General features: G+C 51.9%; 1 protein-coding gene across 1 annotated transcript in view; it reads right to left on the minus strand.

Annotated features, from left to right (window-relative positions):
- Nucleotides 1–2,311: 2,311 nt before the first annotated feature.
- The window catches only part of lrp6 (low density lipoprotein receptor-related protein 6), a 30,143-nt gene continuing 7,273 nt past the window's right edge, over nt 2,312–25,181 (minus strand). The window contains exons 6-23 of the mRNA XM_036149258.1: nt 23,493–23,889; nt 23,241–23,412; nt 19,234–19,450; nt 18,087–18,376; nt 17,774–18,000; nt 17,513–17,697; nt 16,918–17,241; nt 16,636–16,838; nt 15,385–15,596; nt 15,112–15,302; nt 13,012–13,221; nt 9,705–9,830; nt 7,634–7,870; nt 7,439–7,549; nt 7,071–7,301; nt 5,127–5,263; nt 4,958–5,055; nt 2,312–4,798 (exon numbers count right to left, since the gene is read on the minus strand). Coding sequence (XP_036005151.1) covers nt 4,489–4,798; nt 4,958–5,055; nt 5,127–5,263; nt 7,071–7,301; nt 7,439–7,549; nt 7,634–7,870; nt 9,705–9,830; nt 13,012–13,221; nt 15,112–15,302; nt 15,385–15,596; nt 16,636–16,838; nt 16,918–17,241; nt 17,513–17,697; nt 17,774–18,000; nt 18,087–18,376; nt 19,234–19,450; nt 23,241–23,412; nt 23,493–23,889 — 3,878 coding nt within the window. The 3' untranslated portion in view covers nt 2,312–4,488. The remainder of the gene's footprint in view (nt 4,799–4,957; nt 5,056–5,126; nt 5,264–7,070; nt 7,302–7,438; nt 7,550–7,633; nt 7,871–9,704; nt 9,831–13,011; nt 13,222–15,111; nt 15,303–15,384; nt 15,597–16,635; nt 16,839–16,917; nt 17,242–17,512; nt 17,698–17,773; nt 18,001–18,086; nt 18,377–19,233; nt 19,451–23,240; nt 23,413–23,492; nt 23,890–25,181) is intronic.

Raw genomic sequence — 25,181 nt, forward strand, 5'->3', positions numbered from 1 at the left:
CGTCAAGACAGGGCGAACGAATTACCGTAAATAAGAAAGCAGGGCCGCATCACAAAACGGAAGTGTTCACAGGTTCCATTGGAAAAATTATTTAAAGTAAGAGTTTAAGATAAATAAAAAACAGGTCAGTGTGGATGATTTTATTACCGAGGTTCTGAATTCAGCCTTAAGACACGGGGAGGAGATAAATTGAAGGAGCGCATTTGTGTTAGTTATTACGGTAACAAAAACTAGAAATAAAAAGTGAAACTGATCAGCCACTTTTATAAAACAGAAACATGAATTGAAAGATTCAAAGGTAAACCTGGACGAGCTGCAAATTCAAAACTATAGATTTATGTTGGAGAGGAAATAAAATCACCAGTTAAAGAAACAGCTGGAGAGCGAGACGAGAGAAAGGAGAGAACAACTAATGGTGGAAAAGTTTCGTTTTTCAACTCCGAGTACCCAGAAGGCTGACAGAAACTGAGCTCCAAAGTGTTAGGCCATCATTGGGTTTACTAGGGATTGTCGAAGGATCTTAGCTCTGTTTAAAATAACACATGAGGAAACACTGGTCCTGCCGCCCGATCAGCTGTTCTGTTCTCCTCTATCTTTCTTTAAACATCAAAACATTTTAAAGTCAGTTCATCTGTTTCTCGGTCCAAATCTGCAGGATGAAGCCAATTCACTGCTGCCTGATCCTAAAACCCACCCCGATGAGCTGCAAACATCTTTCCCACCAATGAAGGTTCTTTTAAACCAGAATGATGCTCTGTAAAAAAACCTTAATTTTAATAAAACTCAGGTTTTGTTTCATCTGCTCAGGTTAATCTTAAATAGGAGAAAGAAGCCCAGCCTTCATATTAGACCCCTACAGACCATAGAGCACAGGTCACCTCAGATCTGACCTGCTGTTCTCCAAGTTCTTCAAGCACATCTGCTAGGCAGTAGAGCTAGAACGTTGTATCTCCCACAGTGATCGGGTCCTGAATCTTCAAAATATGAATGTTCCCATCTTTCAACTCATTTGACTCGAGCAAGCGTTGTATGCTGCTTAACCAGATCAGTTTCTAACAAGTTCACCTTTAATTTATTCTGTCCAATAACTAACTAATCTGAAACATGGGAAAGTATAAAACATAAAAAAAACTATATAGAACTGGTTGCATCAGAGTACAAACCTTAAACTAAAAGACTGAAGCACCTTAGATTCAGTTTTTTTGAGCTCACAAAAACTGCCATCAGTCATAGAGCATCAGTTTACTGTGAAATAAAGTCCAGCTGTCAAGCTGCTTTTTCCTGATTTTTGCTTATTTTGCATCCTTTACCTAAAGCTATTATTTGCAGATGTTGCAACAACAAAAAGGAAAAAACAGAAGAATCTTCATGTAGAGAGCTGTCTGTAAGCAGAAGCACTGAGCCTCAGTGGTTTAGTGAACATGGATGCAGATGTGAACAGATGTGAACAGTAACAACCAGCCAGTGTTGAGCCTAAACTTCCCACCTGGTCAAGTTTTATTTCTCAGTTTCAGTTCAAACTAAAACGAACCAGACCTTCCACTAACTCTTAAAAAACTTCCACAGTCTGGGGGAGCTGCCCAGAGCAGAGCATCATGTTGGCTGTCTAACATTTCCTCAACGCCCCCTCTGATTGGTCCATCGGCACCTCAGGACGGCTACTCTTCAGGCACCACTTCCTGTTTCAGGGCCAGATCCAACGGAGCAGAAACACAGAAACGTTAGAAAATCTGGTCAGTTCTCTGACCTCTCCCAGTTCTGTCCCTGGTGGTTACGGTGCCAGACCCAGTCCAGTTGGTTCTGTTCTCCTTCTCCCTTATGAAACCAACACTGGATAAAATAATTCTGAATTTGAATCACCAGCTCCTTCCCTTGAATTCCTGAGAGGACAGAACATAATGAGTTATCCAGAAGCTTTGGTTTCTGATTCTTTTCCCCCTGCATCTTCATCCTGATGGGTCCTCTGCTTCCAGCTCCATCGGTTCTTCATGCATGGATCCAGTTTTCAGAACCGCGTGGTCAGGGTTGGTTATTGGGTCAGAGGGCGTGGCTCTGCAGGACCAGGCAGGTGCTCAGGTGGGTTTCCTGGTTTTGGTCTGGAGCCTCTGAGATAAATCTGCTCATGTTGCTCTAGACATTTTTATCTTAAACAGACCAAACCATCATACTTTAAGTCTCTATGTTGGATTATTTATAAATATTTCTGCTGGTGAATATTTAGTTCTTTAGCTTTGGGCTAAATATAGAACAACAACCAGTTTTTGTGACTTTATCTGCTGTGTTAGTGTGAAATCAGCACTCAGACTGCAGGAAAAGTTCACTCAGTTTATATTTAACATAATGAAAACAGAATCAGCATCTGATGAGTAACAACAGCTTATAGTGGCAGCTGGAGGGCCGCAGCCCGGGGGCCCCGCAGCCCAGGGGCCCCGCAGCCCGGGGGCCCCGCAGCCCGGGGGCCCGCAGCCCAGGGGCCCGCAGCCCGGGGGCCCGCCGGCCTCCTCAGCATGGGCTCCAAACTGATGAAGGATTCCTGGAGAATAAAAGTGCTTTTCCTGTTAACCTTCCTACTTCAGCTCTGCCTGACAGCGCCCCCTGCAGGCCTGAGGAGAGCCGGCATCACCATCGCGTCTCCTCCAAAACCACCAGAGAACGTTTGGAGACCCGGAGAACCTTCTTCACATTTCAGACCCCAAACAGCATCAACACTTTATTCCACTGCAGCCGAATCGTTTCCCTCACACGGTTCTGTAGTGGCTCTAGATCAGGTCACAGGTTGGACTCCATGTGCTTCAGCTTAAAAAGGTTCTGTTCACATCTGAGCGGCGGCGCCGAGCGGTCCGTGAGCCCGGCTCAGACGCCTCAGCTTCAGTCACTTTGTACCGACTAGAGTTAGACAAGAAAAGGTTGTAAAGTGCAGAAATGAGAAGCTTTGCGACAGAAGAGAGGAGCAGCGCTGAGATGTGGAGGCCCGGTCCGTTCAGACCGCAGAACCTGCCCCACCAGAACCAGGACAGAGTCCCAGAGACTCGGGTCGGTGGAAACTAGGAGCCGGGACGGGGGTTCTGGTGATGAGGCCTTCTGGACTCAGGACGGCCAGGATCTACGGGGGGGGGGGGGGGTTACACTACAGCGCCTTGCTAAAGTATTCACTCCCCCTCGGCTTCTGGCCCGGGTTCTACTGGGTTCTACTGGGTTCTTCCGGTCCAACCTGTAAATTCTGTCTTATGTTCATTTTGATTCCAGACAAAAACAAATGTGTGAATACTTTTGCAAGGTTCTGCAGAACCAGAACCTTGTGGAGCAAGTCCAGAGACCCGGTACTGGCCAGAGACCCGGTACTTGCCAGAGACCCGGTACTTGCCAGAGACCCGGTACTGGCCAGAGACCCGGTACTGGCCAAACTATGCAGGAGGACCTGGAGGGACGCCTCTGAGGTACGGAAGCCTGGCAGGGCCAAGACGACTGACCGTACGCAGGACTTCACCCCATCAGAACCGCTGGGGTCAGACCGGACCGGCAGCACGCTACGGGCCGTAGGGGCGGGTTCTGAAGGTCCGCTGACAGACACGGACCCGTCAGCTGGGCTTTTATGGCCATCTGGGTTCACCTCGGTTCTGTTCAAAGCCGTTAGGAAGATTGTCTGGAGTGGTGCTGGTGGTCGTTCTCATGGCGGAACCGGAGACGGGTCGGGCTCCTGGGCCTGGTTCTGAGGAGCAAGGTGAGACAGGTGAGACGGTAGAAAGGAGGATATGTTCTGAGATTGTCAGCGTTGTGGGTTGTGTAGAAAAATAGAAGGAGGAAATCTAGAAGAGCAGGAATGAGCTGCAGGCGGTGGATGACACATTTACAACGATTCTCTATATAGCTTATAAATACGTATCTACACAGGATGCGGTACAAAAATACTATAGAGCTTTCAAAATAAAAGCACGTGTAGTTGTGGCACTGCTCAGGCACAAGTTGTGATGATGACGAGGAGCGGTCCTTCCTCCTGGGGGCGGAGCCGCCGGACCATTTGGTCCCGTCAGGATGGAGTCGCCGTACGGAGGCTTCAGGGGGACAAAAAGGTTCTGCCGGGTCAGTGCGGACCTGCGGCCTCTCATCCTGACGGGACGCCGTCCCGCCCTCAGAACCGGCGCCAGCTCCCGGGTCCCGGTGGGCGGGGCCTGCTGCTCGTTTTTGGCATGGGAGGAGTCCGACGGATCGGCGCCGTGTGTCTCTGCGGCTTTAAGGCAACGTTTTCTCTGTGGCGAGTTTAATAAAAGCTTCTGTTAAAAATGTAAAAATTACAAACTCTATGGCATCATCATCATCATCATCATCATCAGTATAGAAAATATATAAATATGATTTCTCTGTTCTGTACAAATGTTCTGCAGCTCGCCTTCCTCCGCTTCCCTTTTAGCGCCTCGCTTCAGTCTCTTCCCGTTTTTTCCACCTCGGGTATCAACAATCGTTATTTACAGTGAGGGGGCGGAGCTTCGCTCACGAGGAGTCCGTGCACGGGGACGGCGGCGGCGGGTACAGGTGGTGGGAGTAGCTGCGCTCCGTGTACGGAGACGGCGGGCAGCTCTCGCAGTTCTCCTCCGCTGACAGGTACTGGCTGCGGGGCGTGGGCGGCGGCGGGAAAGGCTCCGAGTCGTAGTTCAGGTCGCTGGTGTAGCCCTTGGCGGCGGCGGCGGCGGCGGCGGCGGCCTTGAGCGGCCGGCGGCCCGGCGTGTAGTCGCTGTCGCACACGTCGGTGCTGCAGGGCGTGGTGGGCGGGGCAAAGTGGCGGTAGGTGTAGGGCCGGTAGCTGCAAGACGGAGAACACGGCGTGACCCACAAGAACCCGGTTCTGCTTTCATCACACATCTGGTACCGGAACCAGTAGCAGATTTCAGCCCCCAGAACCCAACAGCGACAGGAGAGTTCTGGTTCTGGTCGGACCGGACAGAACCGGACAGAACGGTACCTGTAGGAGCGGTGCGTGGAGGGACTGTTGGAGGAGTAGCCGAACTCCAGGGTGTACTGGGAGCGCACGGTGGCGGGCGACGGCGGAGGGTTCAGGATCTGGAAGACAGACATTCATCAGAACCAGGACAGCAGAACCGGGTCGGACGGGCTGGAGGTCCGAGTCTCACCGGAGGGAAGTAGGTGCCCTTGGTGCTGGACGAGCTGCTGGACGAGGCGCCGGTGACGTGAGCGCGGTCGTAGAGCGGGCCGCTGCCGCCGCCCATGATGCTCAGGGAGCCAATCACAGACTTCCCTCTGGACATGCCTGCAGACAGGGGAGGAGATCGGGTCAGAACCGGTACCACCGAGAACTCTGCTGCTCCGGCCCGGTTTAATTTAACTTCCTGAACTACAACCAGGTCCAGAACCCGTCTGAGGAACCAAAGATGGAGCGCTGATCTGCAGGCTTTCAGAACCTATTGGGTTATACATCCAGAACCAGTTTGGATCGGCCCGCTTTGCTGCAGCAGCTGGTACCACATGGCAACAGCTTTATATCTAAAAGTTCTGAACAGAACTAGACGAGCTGCTCTGTTTGATACTACTCCTGCTAAACAGCTGGTTCTGCCCAAACGGACCCCAAACCTTTCCTGGTTAAACTTCTGCTGGGATGTTCTCTGGAAAACTTCAGAACCAGAGAAGGTTCTAGACCCACAGAGACTGGTTCTGAGTTTGGTTCTCCATATCGACCCGTTTCTGGATGAAGAATCAGAACCCGCTCTGCCTGGACCAAACGAAGCCTCCTGCATTTAACGGGAAACGGGTCGATCAGCTCGTCACTTAACGAGCTTGTTAAGTAACGAGCTCGTTAAGTAACGAGCTGCTTCTCGTTTGTTAAACGTGTGCAACGGCACGCCGCTGGTTCTGAGAGATGCCGGCCCGGTCAGAAGGGTCCAATCCCCGGCAGGAACCAAGCAGAGACACGTCTTGGGTTCAGAACCGTCCCAGGCGTTATTAAAGCTGGGAGGATGGTGGGGGAGCAGAAAGCTGTAAACTTTACAGCAGCTTTAACACAGAACACCTGAGTTCAGGTAACTCAGCGTCCAATCAGCCGCGATCAGTCCCAGCATGAGGGAAGGGTTAGGGTTTCTTGGGTTCTGGTTCCTTGTCTACAAAGGAACCAGATAAGGCGGTCCAAAAGAAACCGCAGAGTTGGCAGCAGGGAATTGCTGAAAAAGGTCAACGAGAATTAAAGGTGCATTCTCACTGGTTACCTGTGCAGGTGAAGCCTGGTGGCAGCAAGTCACAATGACAATAATCAGGTCCAGTTCTGAGTTCTTCTGTTTAACCTTAATCAACACTTTCTATTAATGATGGGATGGTTACTGAAATTACTCACATGTTCATCTTTTTGCCAGCACAGTTCCCATCGATTGCTGTTTATACACCTTCTATTGATCATTTAGGCTGTTTATATTTTAAGTTCTAGTAGAGGTGGAGAAATGTGCCATAAAACATACAAATGGTAACTAAAATATATGAATAGAAACTAAAATATATGAATGGAAACTAAAATATATGAATAGAAAATGAGAGCAGGAGGTCTCAAAGTTGCAGAATAAGTTTATAAATGCTGAGGGTCTGACTGTTGAGCACCTGTAAACTATAACATTAATGCAGCTGTTTTTCTGTCTGCTGGGTTTTTAAACGCTGCCGGCATCAGAACCAGCAGCAGCTCAGAGAAACGTCAGAACCGAGCGTCCCTCGTTAGAAAAGTGGCTGAAAGGAATGAGTGACAGCGGAATCCAGAAACGAGACGTGTGGTGGTGTTCTGCTGAGCCGAGGAGAACATGTTCTGCTTCATGAGGAGAACGTGTTCTGCTTCATGAGGAGAACGTGTTCTGCTTCATGAGGAGAACACGTTCTCCTCATGAAGCAGAACATGTTCTCCAGCACAGACTCCTCCAGAGAAGGAACCGCTTTAGCCTCGGTTCTGGACCCGTCTACGTCTCGGTTCTAGACCCGTCTTACCCTCAGCTCTAGTCTAGTTAAAAGTCTGGGTTGGATCTGTTTTAGCCTCGGTTCTGTGTGGTTCTGCCGCATCGTGACCCGGGCGGTACCGGCGGACCCACCTGGCAGCGAGCTGGACAGCGATCCGGGGTGCGGCACGTATCCCAGCGGTACCGGCGGCTGGCCGTGGACCACGAAGTCGTTGGTGACGGTCTCTCCGTCGTCCTTCATGTGGGGGCAGAGAACCCGCTGACACACGAAGTAGATGGCGCCCACCACGAAGAGCGCCATCACCACCGCCACGATGGAGCTGATGGTGCTGTTGTTGGCCAGCGGCGGCTCCGCCGTATTATCTGCAACACAACAGGCGCGGTGAGGCAGCGGAACCCGGCCAGAACCCCAGCAGAACCCCAGCGGAACCCCAGCAGAACCCAAGCAGAACCCCAGCAGAACCCAAGCAGAACCCAAGCAGAACCCCAGCGGGACTCACAGCAGCCGATCTCGTCGGAGTTGTCGCTGCAGTCCATGTTGTGGTCGCACTTCTTGTGCTTCCCGATGCAGCGGCCGTCAGAGCAGGAGAACTGGTCCGCCGGACACCGCACTGCAACCCAACGCAGCCGTCAGCCCCGCCCCCACGGAACCAGAACCCCCCCGACCCGACCCGACCCGAACCGACCGGACCCACCTTCACACTTGCTCTCGTCGGAGCCGTCCTGGCAGTCGACCTCGCCGTTGCAGCGCAGGCCCAGCGCCACGCACTGCCGGCTGTCGCACTGGAACTCGGACTCGGAGCAGACGGGGCAGTCCTCCTCGTCGCTGCTGTCGTCGCACTCGGCGTAGCCGTCGCAGCGCCACGAGTTCGGGATGCAGTCCACCTCGCCGGACACGCAGGAGAAGTGGTCCGGGGAGCAGGTGGGCGGTTCTGGGGGGCGAATTTTGCCGACATCACCAAAATTAGAAACATTCTGTCCAGGAGTGATGCTGAAAAACTGGTCCATGCATTTGTTACTTCAAGGCTGGACTATTGTAATTCTTTACTATCAGGAAGTCCACAAAATGCAGTTCAAAGCCTTCAGCTGATCCAAAATGCTGCAGCAAGAGTTCTGATGAAAATCAACAAGAGGGATCATATTTCTCCTGTTTTAGCTTCCCTTCATTGGCTTCCTGTTAAATCAAGAATAGAATTTAAAATTCTTCTTCTAACGTATAAAGCCCTTAATAATCAAGCTCCATCATATATCAGAGCTCTGATTACCCCGTATGTTCCTAACAGAGCACTTCGCTCTCAGACTGCAGGTCTGCTGGTGGTTCCTAGAGTCTCTAAAAGTAGAATGGGAGGCAGATCCTTTAGCTATCAGGCTCCTCTCCTGTGGAACCAACTCCCAGTTTTGGTCCGTGAGGCAGACACCCTGTCTACTTTTAAGACTAATCTTAAAACTTTCCTTTGTGACAAAGCTTCTAGTCAGAGTGGCTCATGTTACCCTGAGCTACCTCTATAGTTATGCTGCTATAGGCTTAGGCTGCTGGAGGACATCAGGGTCTATTTCTCTCTCTCTACTGAGTTCTGCTGTTCTTCAATTATGCATTATGTGTTGTCATTTCTGCTTTATCTTTTTGCTCTCTCTCTTTTTCTCCATAGAAGGTACACCTGGTCTGGTGTTCTGTTAACTGTGACATCATCAGGGGAGGCAGATCATCCTCTATTACCATCTACCATAGAAAGTACTCCTGGGTCAATGTGAGCTTCTGTGCTTTCTGTGTCTCTGCTCTGTCTTCTCTAACATAGAAAGTACTCCTGGGTCAATGTGAGCTTCTGTGCTTTCTGTGTCTCTGCTCTGTCTTCTCTAACATAGAAAGTAGTCCTGGGTCAATGTGAGCTTCTGAGCTTTCTGTGTCTCTGCTCTGTCTTCTCTAACATAGAAAGTACTCCTGGGTCAATGTGAGCTTCTGAGCTTTCTGTGTCTCTGCTCTGTCTTCTCTAACATAGAAAGTACTCCTGGGTCAATGTGAGCTTCTGTGCTTTCTGTGTCTCTGCTCTGTCTTCTCTAACATAGAAAGTACTCCTGGGTCAATGTGAGCTTCTGAGCTTTCTGTGTCTCTGCTCTGTCTTCTCTAAGCCCCAGTGGGTGGAGGCAGATGAGCGTTCACACTGAGCCTGGTTCTGGTTCTGCTGGAGGTTCTCCTCCCTGTTAAAGGGGAGTTTTCCTCTCCACTGTCGCTTCATGCATGCTCAGTATGAGGGATTGCTGCAAAGCCATCAACAATGCAGACGACTGTCCACTGTGGCTCTACGCTCTTTCAGGAGGAGTGAATGCTGCTTGGAGAGACTTGATGCAACCTGCTGGGTTTCCTTAGAGAGGAAACTTTCTCACCAACCTGGAGGATCTGATTGAATTCAAGTACCTTGAGATGACGTGTTTCATGAATTGGAGCTATATAAATAAAATTGAATTGAATAGTATCAGGCCATTGGTCTGTTTCTCTGCTAATGGCACTGCCTATTGCACAAAGTGGATAACAAAGAAATATTACTGCCTTCATACTCTTAAACCTCAGAAGTACACATAGTCAGTCTAAACTTGGAACCAGCTGGGCGTTCTAACTGATTTTGTAAAGTGCCTTGAGATGACATGTTTCATGAATTGGTGCTATATAAAAAAAATTTAATTGAATTGAATTGAATTGGACAGAGAGGAGGGCGGGTCAGCCGGGTCGGCGCCGGGCCCGCGGGGCGGCGGCGGGAGCGGCGTGCTTACCTCCACAGGTGAGCTCGTCAGACAGCAGCACCAGGTGGACGGGGCAGGAGCAGCGCGTGGTTCCGTCTCCCTTCACGATGCAGATGTGGGAGCAGCCGCCGTTGTCCCGCGTGCACGGGTGGTTCCCTGCAGGTCCGGAGGAGACGGGAGTCTGAACCGGTTCTGCTCGTTTAATTCAACATGCCGCTCACGTCTTGTTTGGTTCTAGACTGGTCCGGATTCGCTCGGTCCAGAACCAACAGAAGATTTATCTTTGTTACGATCTAGAACTACTGGACTCGGTTCTGGGGTGGACTTAAGCTGTTTTCATCTTAAACCAAGTCCGACTAGTTCTGGACCGGTTCTGGACTGATTCTGGTTTAGCTTTGGCCCAGTAACACTAGTTCTGGACCGGTTCTGGTTTAGCTTTGGCCCAGTAACACTAGTTCTGGACCGGTTCTGGTTTAGCTTTGGCCTGGTTACACTAGTTCTGGACCGGTTCTAATCTAGCTTTGGCCCGTAACACTAGTTCTGGACCGGTTCTAATCTAGCTTTGGCCCGTAACACTAGTTCTGGACCGGTTCTGGTTTAGCTTTGGCCCAGTAACACTAGTTCTGGACCGGTTCTGGTTTAGCTTTGGCCCAGTAACACTAGCTCTGGACGGGTTCTGGTCTAACACTAGTTCTGGACCGGTTCTGGTTTAGCTTTGGCCCAGTAACACTAGTTCTGGACCGGTTCTGATCTAGCTTTGGCCCGTAACACTAGTTCTGGACCGGTTCTAATCTAGCTTTGGCCTGGTTACACTAGTTCTGGACGGGTTCTGGTCTAGCTTTTGCCCAGTAACACTAATTCTGGACGGGTTCTGGTCTAGCTTTGGCCCAGTAACACTAGTTCTGGACCGGTTCTGGTCTAACACTAGTTCTGGACGGGTTCTGGTCTAGCTTTGGCCCAATAACACTAGTTCTGGACTGGTTCTGGTTTAGCTTTGGCCCGTAACACTAGTTCTGGACGGGTTCTGGTCTAGCTTTGGCCCAATAACACTAGTTCTGGACGGGTTCTGGTCTAGCTTTGGCCCAATAACACTAGTTCTGGACTGGTTCTGGACGGGTTCTGGTCTAGCTTTGGCCTGGTTACACTAGTTCTGGACCGGTTCTGGACGGGTTCTGGTCTAGCTTTGGCCTGGTTACACTAGTTCTGGACGGGTTCTGGACGGGTTCTGGTCTAGCTTTGGCCCAATAACACTAGTTCTGGACTGGTTCTGGTTTAGCTTTGGCCCGTAACACTAGTTCTGGACGGGTTCTGGTCTAGCTTTGGCCCAATAACACTAGTTCTGGACTGGTTCTGGTTTAGCTTTGGCCCGTAACACTAGTTCTGGACGGGTTCTGGACGGGTTCTGGTCTAGCTTTGGCCCGTAACACTAGTTCTGGACGGGTTCTGGACGGGTTCTGGTCTAGCTTTGGCCCGTAACACTAGTTCTGGACGGGTTCTGGACGGGTTCTGGTCTAGCTTTGGCCCGTAACACTAGTTCTGGACCGGTTCTGGTTTAGCTTTGGCCCGTAACACTAGTTCTGGACGGGTTCTGGACGGGTTCTGGTCTAGCTTTGGCCCAATAACACTAGTTCTGGACTGGTTCTGGTCTAGCTTTGGCCCGTAACACTAGTTCTGGACGGGTTCTGGACGGGTTCTGGTCTAGCTTTGGCCCGTAACACTAGTTCTGGACGGGTTCTGGACGGGTTCTGGTCTAGCTTTGGCCCGTAACACTAGTTCTGGACGGGTTCTGGACGGGTTCTGGTCTAGCTTTGGCCCGTAACACTAGTTCTGGACCGGTTCTGGTTTAGCTTTGGCCCGTAAACACTAGTTCTGGACGGGTTCTGGACCGGTTCTGGTTTAGCTTTGGCCCGTAACACTAGTTCTGGACGGGTTCTGGACGGGTTCTGGTCTAGCTTTGGCCCAATAACACTAGTTCTGGACTGGTTCTGGTTTAGCTTTGGCCCGTAACACTAGTTCTGGACGGGTTCTGGACGGGTTCTGGTCTAGCTTTGGCCCGTAACACTAGTTCTGGACGGGTTCTGGACGGGTTCTGGTCTAGCTTTGGCCCGTAACACTAGTTCTGGACGGGTTCTGGACGGGTTCTGGTCTAGCTTTGGCCCGTAACACTAGTTCTGGACCGGTTCTGGTTTAGCTTTGGCCCGTAACACTAGTTCTGGACGGGTTCTGGACGGGTTCTGGTCTAGCTTTGGCCCAATAACACTAGTTCTGGACTGGTTCTGGTTTAGCTTTGGCCCGTAACACTAGTTCTGGACGGGTTCTGGACGGGTTCTGGTCTAGCTTTGGCCCGTAACACTAGTTCTGGACGGGTTCTGGACGGGTTCTGGTCTAGCTTTGGCCCGTAACACTAGTTCTGGACGGGTTCTGGACGGGTTCTGGTCTAGCTTTGGCCCGTAACACTAGTTCTGGACCGGTTCTGGTTTAGCTTTGGCCCGTAACACTAGTTCTGGACGGGTTCTGGACGGGTTCTGGTCTAGCTTTGGCCCAATAACACTAGTTCTGGACTGGTTCTGGTTTAGCTTTGGCCCGTAACACTAGTTCTGGACGGGTTCTGGACGGGTTCTGGTCTAGCTTTGGCCCGTAACACTAGTTCTGGACGGGTTCTGGACGGGTTCTGGTCTAGCTTTGGCCGTAACACTAGTTCTGGACGGGTTCTGGACGGGTTCTGGTCTAGCTTTGGCCCGTAACACTAGTTCTGGACCGGTTCTGGTTTAGCTTTGGCCCGTAACACTAGTTCTGGACGGGTTCTGGACCGGTTCTGGTTTAGCTTTGGCCCGTAACACTAGTTCTGGACGGGTTCTGGACGGGTTCTGGTCTAGCTTTGGCCCAATAACACTAGTTCTGGACTGGTTCTGGTTTAGCTTTGGCCCGTAACACTAGTTCTGGACGGGTTCTGGACGGGTTCTGGTCTAGCTTTGGCCCGTAACACTAGTTGTGGACGGGTTCTGGACGGGTTCTGGTCTAGCTTTGGCCCGTAACACTAGTTCTGGACGGGTTCTGGTCTAGCTTTGGCCCGTAACACTAGTTCTGGACGGGTTCTGGACGGGTTCTGGTCTAGCTTTGGCCCGTAACACTAGTTCTGGACGGGTTCTGGACGGGTTCTGGTCTAGCTTTGGCCCGTAACACTAGTTCTGGACGGGTTCTGGACGGGTTCTGATCTAGCTCTGGCCCGGTAACACTAGTTTTAGAGCCAGACTGAGAGAAGCTTTTGGGTCTGGCCGGCTTTGGACTTTAGCGGGCGGACCGGTTCTGTTGGGTTCTGTGGCGGCGGCGGACTCACGGTAGGCGGCGAGGTCCAGCTCGTGCACGGCGTGGATGTCGCTCAGGTAGGCGACCCGCGCCTGCACCTTGGTGCGGCCCTCCCGCGTCGTCTTGTCCACGCGCTCGATCATCTGCTGCTGCTTGTCGATCCAGTACAGGTGATCGCCGAACACCGTCAGGCCCACCGGCTGCAGGATGTTGGAGTCCGCCATCACCACCCGGTTGGCTCCTGTCACCCGCAGAGAGACCGTTCAGAACCGGGTCGGCTCCAGAGCCGGTTCGGCTCCAGAACCGGGTCGGCTCCAGAGCCGGGTCGGCTCCAGAGCCGTGTCGGCTCCAGAGCCGGGTCGGCTCCAGAACCGGGTCGGCTCCAGAGCCGTGTCGGCTCCAGAGCCGGGTCACCAAAGGTAACACGAGCCTCTGACACTTGATTTACTCTCAGACTGACACAGCTCTAGGCTCAGAAGGTTCTAGATTCAAACAGTTCTGGATTCAGAAGAATCTGGATTCAGGAAGATCTGGATACAGAACGTTCTGGACTCAAAATGATCTGGATTCAAAATGTTCTGGATTCAGAATGTTCTGGATTCAAAAGATTCTGGATACAAAAATATCTGGATTCAAAATTATCTGGATTCAGAATGTTCTGGATTCAAAATGATCTGGATTCAAAAGATTCTGGATTCAAAAGGATCTGGATTCAGAATGTTCTGGATTCAAAATTATCTGGATTCAAAAGATTCTGGATTCAGGAGGATCTGGATTCAGATGTTCTGAATTCAGAATGTCTGGATTCAATAGGTTCTGGATTCAAGAGGATCTGGATTGAGGAGGTTCTGGATTCAAGAGGATCTGGATTGAGGAGGTTCTGGATTCAGAATGTTCTGGATTCAAAATGATCTGGATTCAGATGTTCTGGATTCAAAATGTTCTGGATTCAGAATGATCTGGATTCAAAATGATCTGGATTCAAAAGATTCTGGATTCAAAAGATTCTGGATTCAAAAGATTCTGGATTCAAAAGATTCTGGATTCAAAAGGATCTGGATTCAAAATGATCTGGATTCAGAATGTTCTGGATTCAAAATGTCCTTGATTCAGAAGATTCTGGATTCAGGAGGATCTGGATTCAGAATGTTCTGGATTCAAAATATTCTGGATTCAAAAGGATCTGGATTTAGAATGTTCTGGATTCAAAAGATTCTGGATTCAAAATGATCTGGATTCAGAATGTTCTGGATTCAAAATGATCTGGATTCAAAATTATCTGGATTCAAAATGATCCGGATTCAGAATGTTCTGGATTCAAAAGGTTCTGGATTCAGAAGGTTCTGGATTTGCATGGTACTGGATTCAAAAGATTCTGGATTCAGAATGTTCTGGATTCAAAATGATCTGGATTAAAAAGATTCTGGATTCAGGAGGATCTGGATTCAGAAGGTCCTGAGTTCAGAATGTTCTGGATTCAAAAGATTCTGGATTCAGGAGGATTTGGATTCAGCAGGATCTGGATTCAGAATGTTCTGGATTCAAAATATTCTGGATTCAAAATGATCTGGATTTAGAATGTTCTGGATTCAAAAGATTCTGGATTCAAAAGGATCTGGATTCAAAATGATCTGGATTCAGAAGGATCTGGATTTAAAACGTTCTGGATTCAAAATGTCCTGGATTGAGAAGGTTCTGGATTTGCATGGTACTGGATTCAAAAGATTCTGGATTTAAGAATGTTCTGGATTCAAAAGATTCTGGATTCAGGAGGATTTGGATTCAGCAGGATCTGGATTCAGAAGGTTCTGGATCAAAACCGCTGCGGCTGAAACATTTCTGGCCTTTAGAGAACCTCTGAACGGGTCAGCTGTTTTAGCCTGCCAGGCCCGGACCGTGTTCTGGTCCTGTTGGGGTTCTAAAGGTCCAACAGGAGGCGGCAGACATCCCGAAAGACACGTTTATCTGAGTGAGTCTAGAAGCGCCTCTGGTTCTGGTTCTGGCCGTAGAAGCAGGATCCGGGTTGCTGGAAGGTTGTGGTTCTGCTGAACAGAACCCCTCGCTGGGTTCTGCTGAACAGAACCCAGCGAGGGGTTCCTCTCAGGGTTCTCCTGAAACGACAGGGACTCACCAGACAGGTCGCTGCTCTCGATGCGCCGCAGGTCCGAGTCGACCCAGAACAGCTTGCCGGCCTGGTTGTCCACGGCCAGCGCCACGGGTTTGCCCAGCCCGCTGAAGAACAGAACCTCCCGCTCGGTTCCGTCCAGCGCCGCCCGCTCGATCTTGGGGCAGCGCTCCTGCAGGTTGGTGAAGTACATGTACCTGCGGAGAGGAGAGCGGGTGAGGAACGCGGGCCGAGCCGGACGGCGGTACCGCCGGGTCGGCCTCGCTCCGACGCACTGACCCTCGCTCCGGGTTCACCACGATGGCCCGGGGTCGGTCCGACTCGCCCCGCAGAACCACGCCCACCCTGGTTCCGTCGGTGCGGGTCACGTTGATGACGTTGGTCACCTCGCTGGTCCAGTAGATGAAGCGGCTGTAGACGTCGATGCTCAGATCGTAGAGCTGCAGGCCCGGTCCGGGTCCCAGCATCGAGCTGGACACCACCGTCACGCTCTGCCAGAACCACACAGAACAGCCGGATCAGAACCGATACACCGACACACTGTTATCCAGAGAAACGGTCCAGATCCGGCTGGAAAAAAACGGTCCAGAACCGACTAGATAAATGGTCCAGAACAGGCTAGAATACTGGACCAGAACCAACTGTCAAACCGGTCCAGAACCAAACAGACCTGCAGACGTGAGCCGCATGTTGAATGTTGGTTCTGTTTCTTAACCCTAAACAAGCAGAATCAGGTCCAGACCGGTTCTGGACATAAAACCGGACCTCATCAGATCTGGACTGGTGGGAGTTTAGGTTCTGGTTGACCTGCATGGACCTAGTTCTGTTTTTGATCCAAATGTGAATTGGACCTTGTTGGTGTTCTGACGGTCTTAGAGAAAGGTGACCAGAACCAGCCCAAGGTTCTGCAGTGTTGCAGGTTTACAGGTTCAGGTTTCCTTCTGGATTTATGTTCTGACGATTTAGATCAACAGAACACGTACACGACCCGGATCAGAACCATGTACATGACCCGGATCGGAACCATGTACACGACCCGGACCGGAACCATATACACGATCCGGATCAGAACCATGTATACGACCCGGACCAGAACCATGTACATGACCCGGATCGGAACCATGTACACGACCCGGACCGGAACCATGTACACGACCCGGACCGGAACCATGTACACGACCCGGATCAGAACCATGTATACGACCTGGACCGGAACCATTTACACAACCCGGATCAGAACCATGTACACGACCCGGATCAGAACCATGTAAATGACCTGGACCGGAACCATATACACGACCCGGATCAGAACCGTATACACAACCTGGACCGGAACCAGAACCGTATACGTTGGGTTCTGGATCAGAGGGCGTGTTCCTGGCCTTCAGCCCTGCTGTGAAATCAAACAGAACCAACAGGAATCTACAGGAAGTCCATCAGAACCGGGTAGAATGTGCTAGACCCGGCCCGTTAGGTCTCCTGGGCGTCCCCCAGCAGAACCGAGCAGAACCCAGCAGAAGCGGGCGGTACCTGGTTGCCGTCCTCCTGGGCCCGGCGGATGACGCTCTGCTTGGAGTCGATCCAGTAGAGCTGCTTGTCCAGCGGGTCGTAGTCGATGGCCCGGACGTTCTTCAGGTTCTGGACGGGCAGCACGATGTCCGGGCTCTGCTGCTCGTCGATCACCATCCGGTTGATGGCCGCCTTCTGGCTGAAGAGCAGGAAGGAGGTCGGAGCTGCGGGGGCGACACAGAGGCGGGTCAGACGCCGCGCGGCGGCACCAGAACCGGCGGGCCGCTCCAGAACCGGGCTCACCGCTGCAGGTCTTGTTGTCGTAGTTGAGGGAGAAGTGGGCGGGGCATCCGCAGACGAAGCTGCTGGGCACGGCGAGGCACAGGTGGGAGCAGTGGCCGTTGGTGGCGGCGCAGGCGTTCCAGCCGGCCTGCCGGGACGAGTGGAACACCAGGATGTCCATCACGTAGTCCAGGTGGCCCTGGATCAGGGTCCGGTTCTGCCCGCTGCTCTTGTTGGCCCGCTCGATGCTGCGGTGGCTCCAGTCCGTCCAGTAGATGTAGTCCTGGTACTGGGTCAGTCCGAACGGGTGGGGCAGGTCGTCGGCTATCACCTCCCGTTCCTCACCTGGAACGCCACAGAACAGAAACGTCAGAACCGCAGACCAGAACCCGTTTGGGTCGGTTCTTTATGGACACATAGCAGAACCCGGGACACATAGCAGAACCCGGGACACATAGCAGAACCCAGTCAGGTAGCAGAACCCAGTCAGGTAGCAGAACCAGGAGCTGCACGTCCACGACCGAACCACCAGGTGGCAGCAGAGAAGCAGAGTCCCGGCCCGGTTCTGCTGCGGGCTCATTCCACGTTCAGCTCTAGGTCCAACAGAACCTCTTACCCAGCATGTTGGACGACTCGATCAGCGTGGTGTCCAGGTCGGCCCAGTAGAGCCTCCGCTCCGCGTAGTCGATGGTGAGCCCGTTGGCCCGGCCCACGTCCGACACCAGCGTGATCCGGTCCGACCCGTCCATCGCCGCCCGGTCGATCTTGGGCTTCCCGCCCCACTCGGTCCAGTACATGTACCTGCAGAGACCAGAACGGGTCAGAACAGAGCCGGCCAGAGGAACCGGGCCCGGGAGAACCCGACTCGGAGCCTCACCCCTCGGCCGGGTCCAGAGCCAGAGCGCGGGGACTGTCCAGGTCCTTCCAGACCAGAACCTGCCGGTGCTGCCCGTCCAGCTTGGCCACTTCGATGCGGTTGGTACCGGTGTCGGCCCAGTACAGGTTCTTCCCCAGCCAGTCCACCGCCATGCCTTCTGGGTAATCCAAGCCGAACTGGACCACGTGCTCCAGAGCGCTGCCGTTCATGAAGGCCCGGCTGATGGTCTGCAGAATCACAGCGACAGGTAAGAGCGGCGGTTCCGAAGGCGGACCCGGGCCTCGGGCCGCACGGCGCCGCGGCGCTGACCCACCTTCAGCGTGATGTCGGTCCAGTAGATGCGGTTGTCGGTGACGTCGAAGTCGAGGGCGGAGGCCTCCTTGACGCCGGTGAGCGGGATGGCCACGTTGTTGTTGTTGGTCTCCAGGGAGATGCGGCGGATGTCGGTGTGGCGGGAAAACAGCAGGAAGGCCTCAGGTACGATGCAGGTGTGCAGGTCCGCCACCAGCTCCAGCCCGTTGGGGCAGCCGCACCGCACGCCCTGCGGCGTGTGCAGGCACAGGTGGCTGCAGCCGCCGTTGCTGTCCGCGCACGGGTTGGTGCCTGAAGACCAGAACCAGCCGGATCAGAACCAGGAGGAACAGAACCAGGAGGAACAGAACCGGCCGGATCAGAACCAGGAGGAACAGAATCAGCAGGAACAGAACCAGGAGGAACAGAACCAGGAGGAACAGAACCAGGACGAACAGAACCAGGAGGATCAGAACCAGCCGGATCAGAACCAGCGTCACCCGTCTGTCTCTGCAGTTACACCCACTGAGCTATATAATCACTGGAGTGCTGATTTAGCAGAAAAACTGAAGTCACTGGCCGCCATCTTGCTACTCCCTACTCTCACAGAATCCCACAGGATTTGGTTGCAACAACAAGCAGTTTTCTGGCTGAGTGAAAACGTTTCACAGGTAATTCTACAGTCAGTGGATGTACTAACACTATCAACTACTAGGAAATTAGGTGCTGAAATATTTTACATGTTATTCATATTAAATATATATAAATGTATATATGCATATATATGTATACACATATGTAAATATATGTTTTTGTATATTGTTATTTATATATTTATAAATGTTAAACATATATATTTAAATGAATAAAATGCTAAATATTTCAGCACATGACTTTCTCAGTACTTGATAGTTTTAGAACATAACATAAAAGTATATGGCATTTGACATTTTAAAAGTCTTAAGCCCCCCTGAACATGAGAAAATCCTCGTTATTCGATGCTGTAGCGCACATATTCCATAGTTACTGGGGGGAAATAGGGAGTACCAATATGGCGGCTGGTGGCTTCAAAGCACTCCAGTGGATAATATAGCTCAGTGGTTACAACCCCTCCCTCTCAGGCCCCTCCCTCCCGATGACATCACACACACCTGTCCCCCCGGACTCACCTGAGGCCCGGTGCACCTGTGTGGCCTTCAGGCCCATGAGGTCGGGCAGCTGGTCGATGATGAACTCCCTCTCGGCGGTGCGCTTGTGGACGCGCTCGATGCTGCGGCGCTGCCAGTCCGTCCAGTAGATGAAGTCGCCCAGCAGGCTGAAGCCGAAGATGTGGGGCAGCTTGTCCTCCACCAGAACCCGCCGGCCCGACCCGTTCATGTTCATCACCTGCACACACGCCCAGGACAGGTGAGAGCGGCCCGGCAGGTTCTGAGAACTTTGGGGACTAATGTCTCCCAGAATGGACCAGAACCAGCTGTCCTACAGAAGACAGGAGAGTCTGGACCTCAGCGAGGTTCTGCTCCCACTCAGCTGCCTGTGGAAGGAACACCAGGAACCCTGAGGAACCCTGGGGTTCTAAAATAATCCTGTCCCTGCGTTGGACTTGGACCGACCCGGTAAGAACAACCAGAACCACGTTTTATTTTCTAAAGCTGATCTTTAGTAGGAAATTAAAACTGAATGTAGAAACGGGCCGTTTTGTTCTAAGGATTTAAAATAAGAATCTTTGTTTAACCAAACTGAGGTTCTGGTCAGACACCGGTACCGGGTTCCCACAGAACCACAACACGGCAGCATGTTCAGAGGGCAGAACCTCCCTGAACCTGCAGGGCAGGACAGCAGAACCTGTTTGGGTTCAGAACCATTGGACCACAGCAGAACCAGCAGGAAACGTTCCCAGCATGCACTGCGTTCCTACTGAGCATGCTCAGATGGACTGGGGCGGCTCATTTCAGCTGGAACCGTGAGGAACCGGGCCAGACATCAGTGGAATGAGTGGACTCAACTCCCACTGAGATCCACTGAGGATCTATTGGAGCAGAGGCGGGCCCACCCAGCTGGAACCCGATCAGAACCATGCAGCTGGTTCTGATCGGGTTCCTGTAGAACCGAGAGGACGGGGAGGGATCTGCCAGAACCTGGATGGTGGTGGAGGTGCAGCCTGTGGGGCGTGTGGATGCATCGTTTGGACCTGGTGAGGAGGGACGGCAGAAGTTCTGAAGTTCTGGTCGGACCCAGATGGAGTTCAATTCCTCATCAAGTCTCCAGGAAGCAAAGGAGAAATCTGGAACAGTCAGAACTTCTCAGCAGATCCTGGATCAGCTTCATCTGTCCCGCTACCAGGACTAAGGCTGGCCTGAGCCCGCCGGTTCTGACCCGGTTCTGTCAGATATCATGACGGACTCAGGAAGAATGTGAGGAATCTGCAGGAGCAGGGAGCCGGTGAGGCCTGCAGTCTGCGCCGCGTGGAGCGCTGTGATTGGCTGCTGGGGGGCCGGCCCCTCGGGGCCCGCCGCCATCCCGCCGCCGTCCTCCACGGCGAGTATAAATAACGCGGCCCGCCTCCATCAGGCAGCGCCGGCCTCAGCCAGAAGGTCTCCTCTGGGCTGGGACTCTGACCGCAGCGCGGCGAGGCTTCACATTCTGGCTCTATTCTAAACAGAGCCGACCGCAGCTGGAGCGCAGGACCCAATCAGAACCAGATGTGGGCTCTGGGTCCTGTGGGGAGCCGGGGGGGGGGAGGGGGCCCAGGTGGAGCCCTGCCCCCCCCAGGAGGAGACCATGGCAGGAGGGGTTCCCCAGGCTGATCCACAGAGGAACATCCAAACATCTGCAGCTTCCAGCTGAAAGGATCTGCATGGAGTCACAGATCCTCTGCAGGGTTCTGGACTTCAGCAGAACCGAACCCAGATCTGGTTCCTCTGCAGGGTTCTGGACTTCAGCAGAACCGAACCCAGATCTGGTTCCTCTGCAGGGTTCTGGACTTCAGCAGAACCGAACCCAGATCTGGTTCCTCTGCAGGGTTCTGGACTTCCCGGTCCAGCAGAACCCAGACCTGGTTCCTCTGCAGGGTTCTGGACTTCAGCAGAACCGAACCCAGACCTGGTTCCTCTGCAGGGTTCTGGACTTCAGCAGAACCGAACCCAGACCTGGTTCCTCTGCAGGGTTCTATACTTCATGCTGCAGAGAAACCCGACAGGTCAGAGTCCAGCAGAACCCAGATCTGGTTCCTCTGCAGGGTTCTGGACTTCCTGTCCAGCAGAACCCAGATCTGGTTCTTCTGCAGGGTTCTGGACTTCAGCAGAACCGAACCCAGATCTGGTTCCTCTGCAGGGTTCTGGACTTCAGCAGAACCGAACCCAGATCTGGTTCCTCTGCAGGGTTCTGGACTTCAGCAGAACAGAACCCAGATCTGGTTCCTCTGCAGGGTTCTGGACTTCCTGTCCAGCAGAACCCAGATCTGGTTCCTCTGCAGGGTTCTGGACTTCCTGTCCAGCAGAACCCAGATCTGGTTCTTCTGCAGGGTTCTGGACTTCAGCAGAACCGAACCCAGATCTGGTTCCTCTGCAGGGTTCTGGACTTCAGCAGAACCCAGATGTGGTTCCTCTGCAGGGTTCTGGACTTCAGCAGAACCCAGATGTGGTTTCTCTGCACAGGGACCCATGTGGCTGTGTTCAATAAACACTTTCATGTTATTCAGGCTCTGATTGGTCGTTTATTTGTAGACTTTTCCACCTCCACCATGATGCAGACCATAAAGCTCAACAAAACTAATACGACATAAAACAAAAAATGGTTAAAAAAATCAGGTCAATGAACCAAACTGATAAAACCAGAATGGTTCCAAAGTTTGAGGGATCAAAGGCCTGCCTGAATAAACACGCTTTGATCTAAAAAGGTCAGGGTCAGTTATACGTGAAGATCTAAAGGTCTGATGTCAATGACCGGGAGCTGATAGGAAAACTCAATAATTCAGATAAACAAGGAGGGCAAAGCTTTAAAGACAAATAAATGTTTAACATCTAACCTAAAACAAATGGAAAGCCAACGTATGAAGATAAAACGGGTCCAATGTGTTCCTGAGCCAGTTGGAGGCAATTTAGGGACAAATGAGGGACAAACAGGCTTCTCAGGGTCACAGTGGCTTAAAAAAGGCTGGAGATTAACATGAAGAACTGGATCTTAACAAACTGAACTACTCAGGAGATTTTTCTGTCACATTTTAAACCCTGTGAAACACGAGCGTCACTGACCAGTCACTGAAAATTCGTTACCAAATAAATAAAAGAATCTGACTTTCAGTGAAGATAAATAAATCTGCAAATCATCTGCAAATCAATAAATTTCACATCTTGCTCATTCATGGTTGATCCAACATTTTATATATAAGAGAGAGACCAAAGGGCCTAGCTACGCTGGAAAAACATGGCTGATGAGAGAAGATGCCTCATTTCTGTGCTGTTAAATCTAAACATTGTGGTCTTCATTATTTCATAAAACCGTGTCACATATGAACCTTTAGGAACAGACTTTTTGGGAGAGTATTAAAGAGGTAAAATTAATAATATGAGAAAAAAAAGTCCTAGGTCAATAAAGTAAAAAAAACCAAACAAACACAAAAGTGATAATGTTATGAGAAAAACGTCATATTATGAGAATTAAGAGGGAACATTTCCAGAATGGTCACAGTTTGCAGAATTAATTCACTCCTGGAGTAATAGGGCCAGGTTAGATTATTTTAAATATTTTTATTCTTTAGGAGAATAAATTCAGGAGAATGAAGCTAAAGGGATACGAAAATAAACTTGTAATATTACAAAAACAAAAATACTACGAATACAAAGTATATTCAGAGATTAAAGTCCCTCTGATACTGTTTAAGTGACTGAGTAACTGCAGATTTGCCCCATTTAAGATGGCGGACGCTCTGACGCATCACAGCATAGGCAGAACCCGGCCAATGACGCGTCTACGTAAATAATGTCTATGGCCTAGGATAGGAGCTCAACGCTGCCCCCTAGAGTCTCAGGGGGTGTAGTAGCCTAGGATAGGAGCTCAATGCTGCCCCCTAGAGTCTCATGTGGTGTAGTAGCCTAGGATAGGAGCTCAACGCTGCCCCCTAGAGTCCAGGAGAATACTGCTACTATGGAGGAAACTGCAGACGGCGCATACTGACCTCGATCATGTCCGTCTTGGCGTCGCCCCAGTAGATTTTACGCTCGTCGTAGTCGAGCGCCAGGCCGTTGGGCCAGCCCAGGGAAGTGTTCACCATCACCACCCGCTCCAGCCCGTCCAGGTCGGCCCGCTCAATCTTCGGCACCTCGCCCCAGTCGGTCCAGTACATGTAGCTGCGACCCAGAACAGAACAGCCATGTAACCGTGTCCTCCCTGAGATCAATGGGGCTCGTTCTCCGTCAGGCAGACTTACCCGGCCACAGGGTCCAGAACAATCGCTCTGGGCTCATCCAGGTCCTCGGAAATCAGGATCTTCCTCATGGTGCCGTTGAGCCGGGTCACTTCGATGCGGTCCGTTCCCGTGTCGGTCCAGTAGAGGTTCCGGGCGATCCAGTCGACAGCAATGCCGTCGGGGTGGTTCACCTGAGAGGTGACGATGAACTGGGCGTCGCTGCCGTCCAGCAGCGAGCGGCGGATGGCCTGCACGTCGTCGTCCGTCCAGTACACGTAGCCCTCCACCGGGTCGTAGTCGATGGCGATGGCGTGCCGGATGTCGTCCACCTGCAGGATGACGTCAGTGAAGTCGGGCGTGTCCAGAGAGATCTGCCGCAGGTCGGTGCGTCGGGCCAGCAGCAGCATCTCAGTCGCACCTGTGTGGGGGTTAATTAAATCTTATTTATTCTAGTGAGCAGAATTTATACAGTAAACTAGAAATGTTTAATCTGGTAGTAACAAAATAAACCATGTGAATAATAAACTAAAATCTAGTCAAAACAGCATTAGATAAAAGGGGGAAAACAACCTTAAAATAAATCTAATAGAATCTAATCAGAACTGATTAGAACTGATCGTTTCCTCTTGGTTGCTTTATCGTTTGGCATAAACCGATAAAACCGTAAACCAAATCCACCGCCTGGCTCTAAATTACACTTCAGCCTGAAGTCTGGCCTCATTGTTCCAGGAATTAGCCTGTACCAGAGCGGCCTCGTTGTTCCAGGAATTAGCCTGTACCAGAGCGGCCTCATTGTTCCAGGAATTAGCCTGTACCAGAGCGGCCTCATTGTTCCAGGAAGTAGCCTGTACCAGAGCGGCCTCGTTGTTCCAGGAATTAGCCTGTACCAGAGCGGCCTCATCAGCCAGCAGAAACCTGACGCTGCCAGCAGAGAGCTCCTCCTCCAGGGGGGGGGGTGCTCCTCCTGAGCCACACAGAGAGCGGGGGCCACAGCCAGCCTTCATCTCAGTCTGGGGCCGTGGGGGCCGGCAGAGAAAGGGAGCATTGTCTGCGGGGGGAACATGTGATCCGTCTCCTACAAAAGCCCCCCCGCCTTCAGCCCTCTGCAGGCCGGCCGTGCCCCGGCAGAGAGAAAGGAGCCGAGGGAGGGGCCCCGCTTCAAAAGAGCCGGGCCCCGCCGACCCATGGAGGGGGGGGGGGGGGGGGGTGGTTACTAGGCAACGGCAGGTCAGCCCAGCGTTTGGCCACAGTTCCTGCTTTGGCTCCAGACTTCCAGACTAATCGATTCAATCTGCAGGTTAGGAGGAATTCCTGCAGACAGGAACGCTGCGGTTCCTGCTGGAACAGGAACGTTCCCTAATGTTCTAACCATGAAGCATCGGCATTAGGGAACGTTCCTGCTCCTCTGGAACAGGAACGTTCCCTAATGCCGGTGCTTCATGGTTAGAACATTCCCTAACGTTCTAACCATGAAGCACCGGCATTAGGGAACGTTCCTGCTCCAGCAGGAACGCTGCGGTTCCTGCTGGAACAGGAACGTTCCCTAACGTTCTAACCATGAAGCACCGGCATTAGGGAACGTTCCTGCTGCTCTGGAACAGGAACGTTCCCTAATGTTCTAACCATGAAGCATCGGCATTAGGGAACGTTCCTGCTCCTCTGGAACAGGAACGTTCCCTAATGCCGGTGCTTCATGGTTAGAACATTCCC

The sequence above is a fragment of the Fundulus heteroclitus genome, chromosome 17 (assembly GCF_011125445.2).
Source record: "Fundulus heteroclitus isolate FHET01 chromosome 17, MU-UCD_Fhet_4.1, whole genome shotgun sequence".
Classification (NCBI taxonomy): Eukaryota; Metazoa; Chordata; class Actinopteri; order Cyprinodontiformes; family Fundulidae; genus Fundulus; species Fundulus heteroclitus.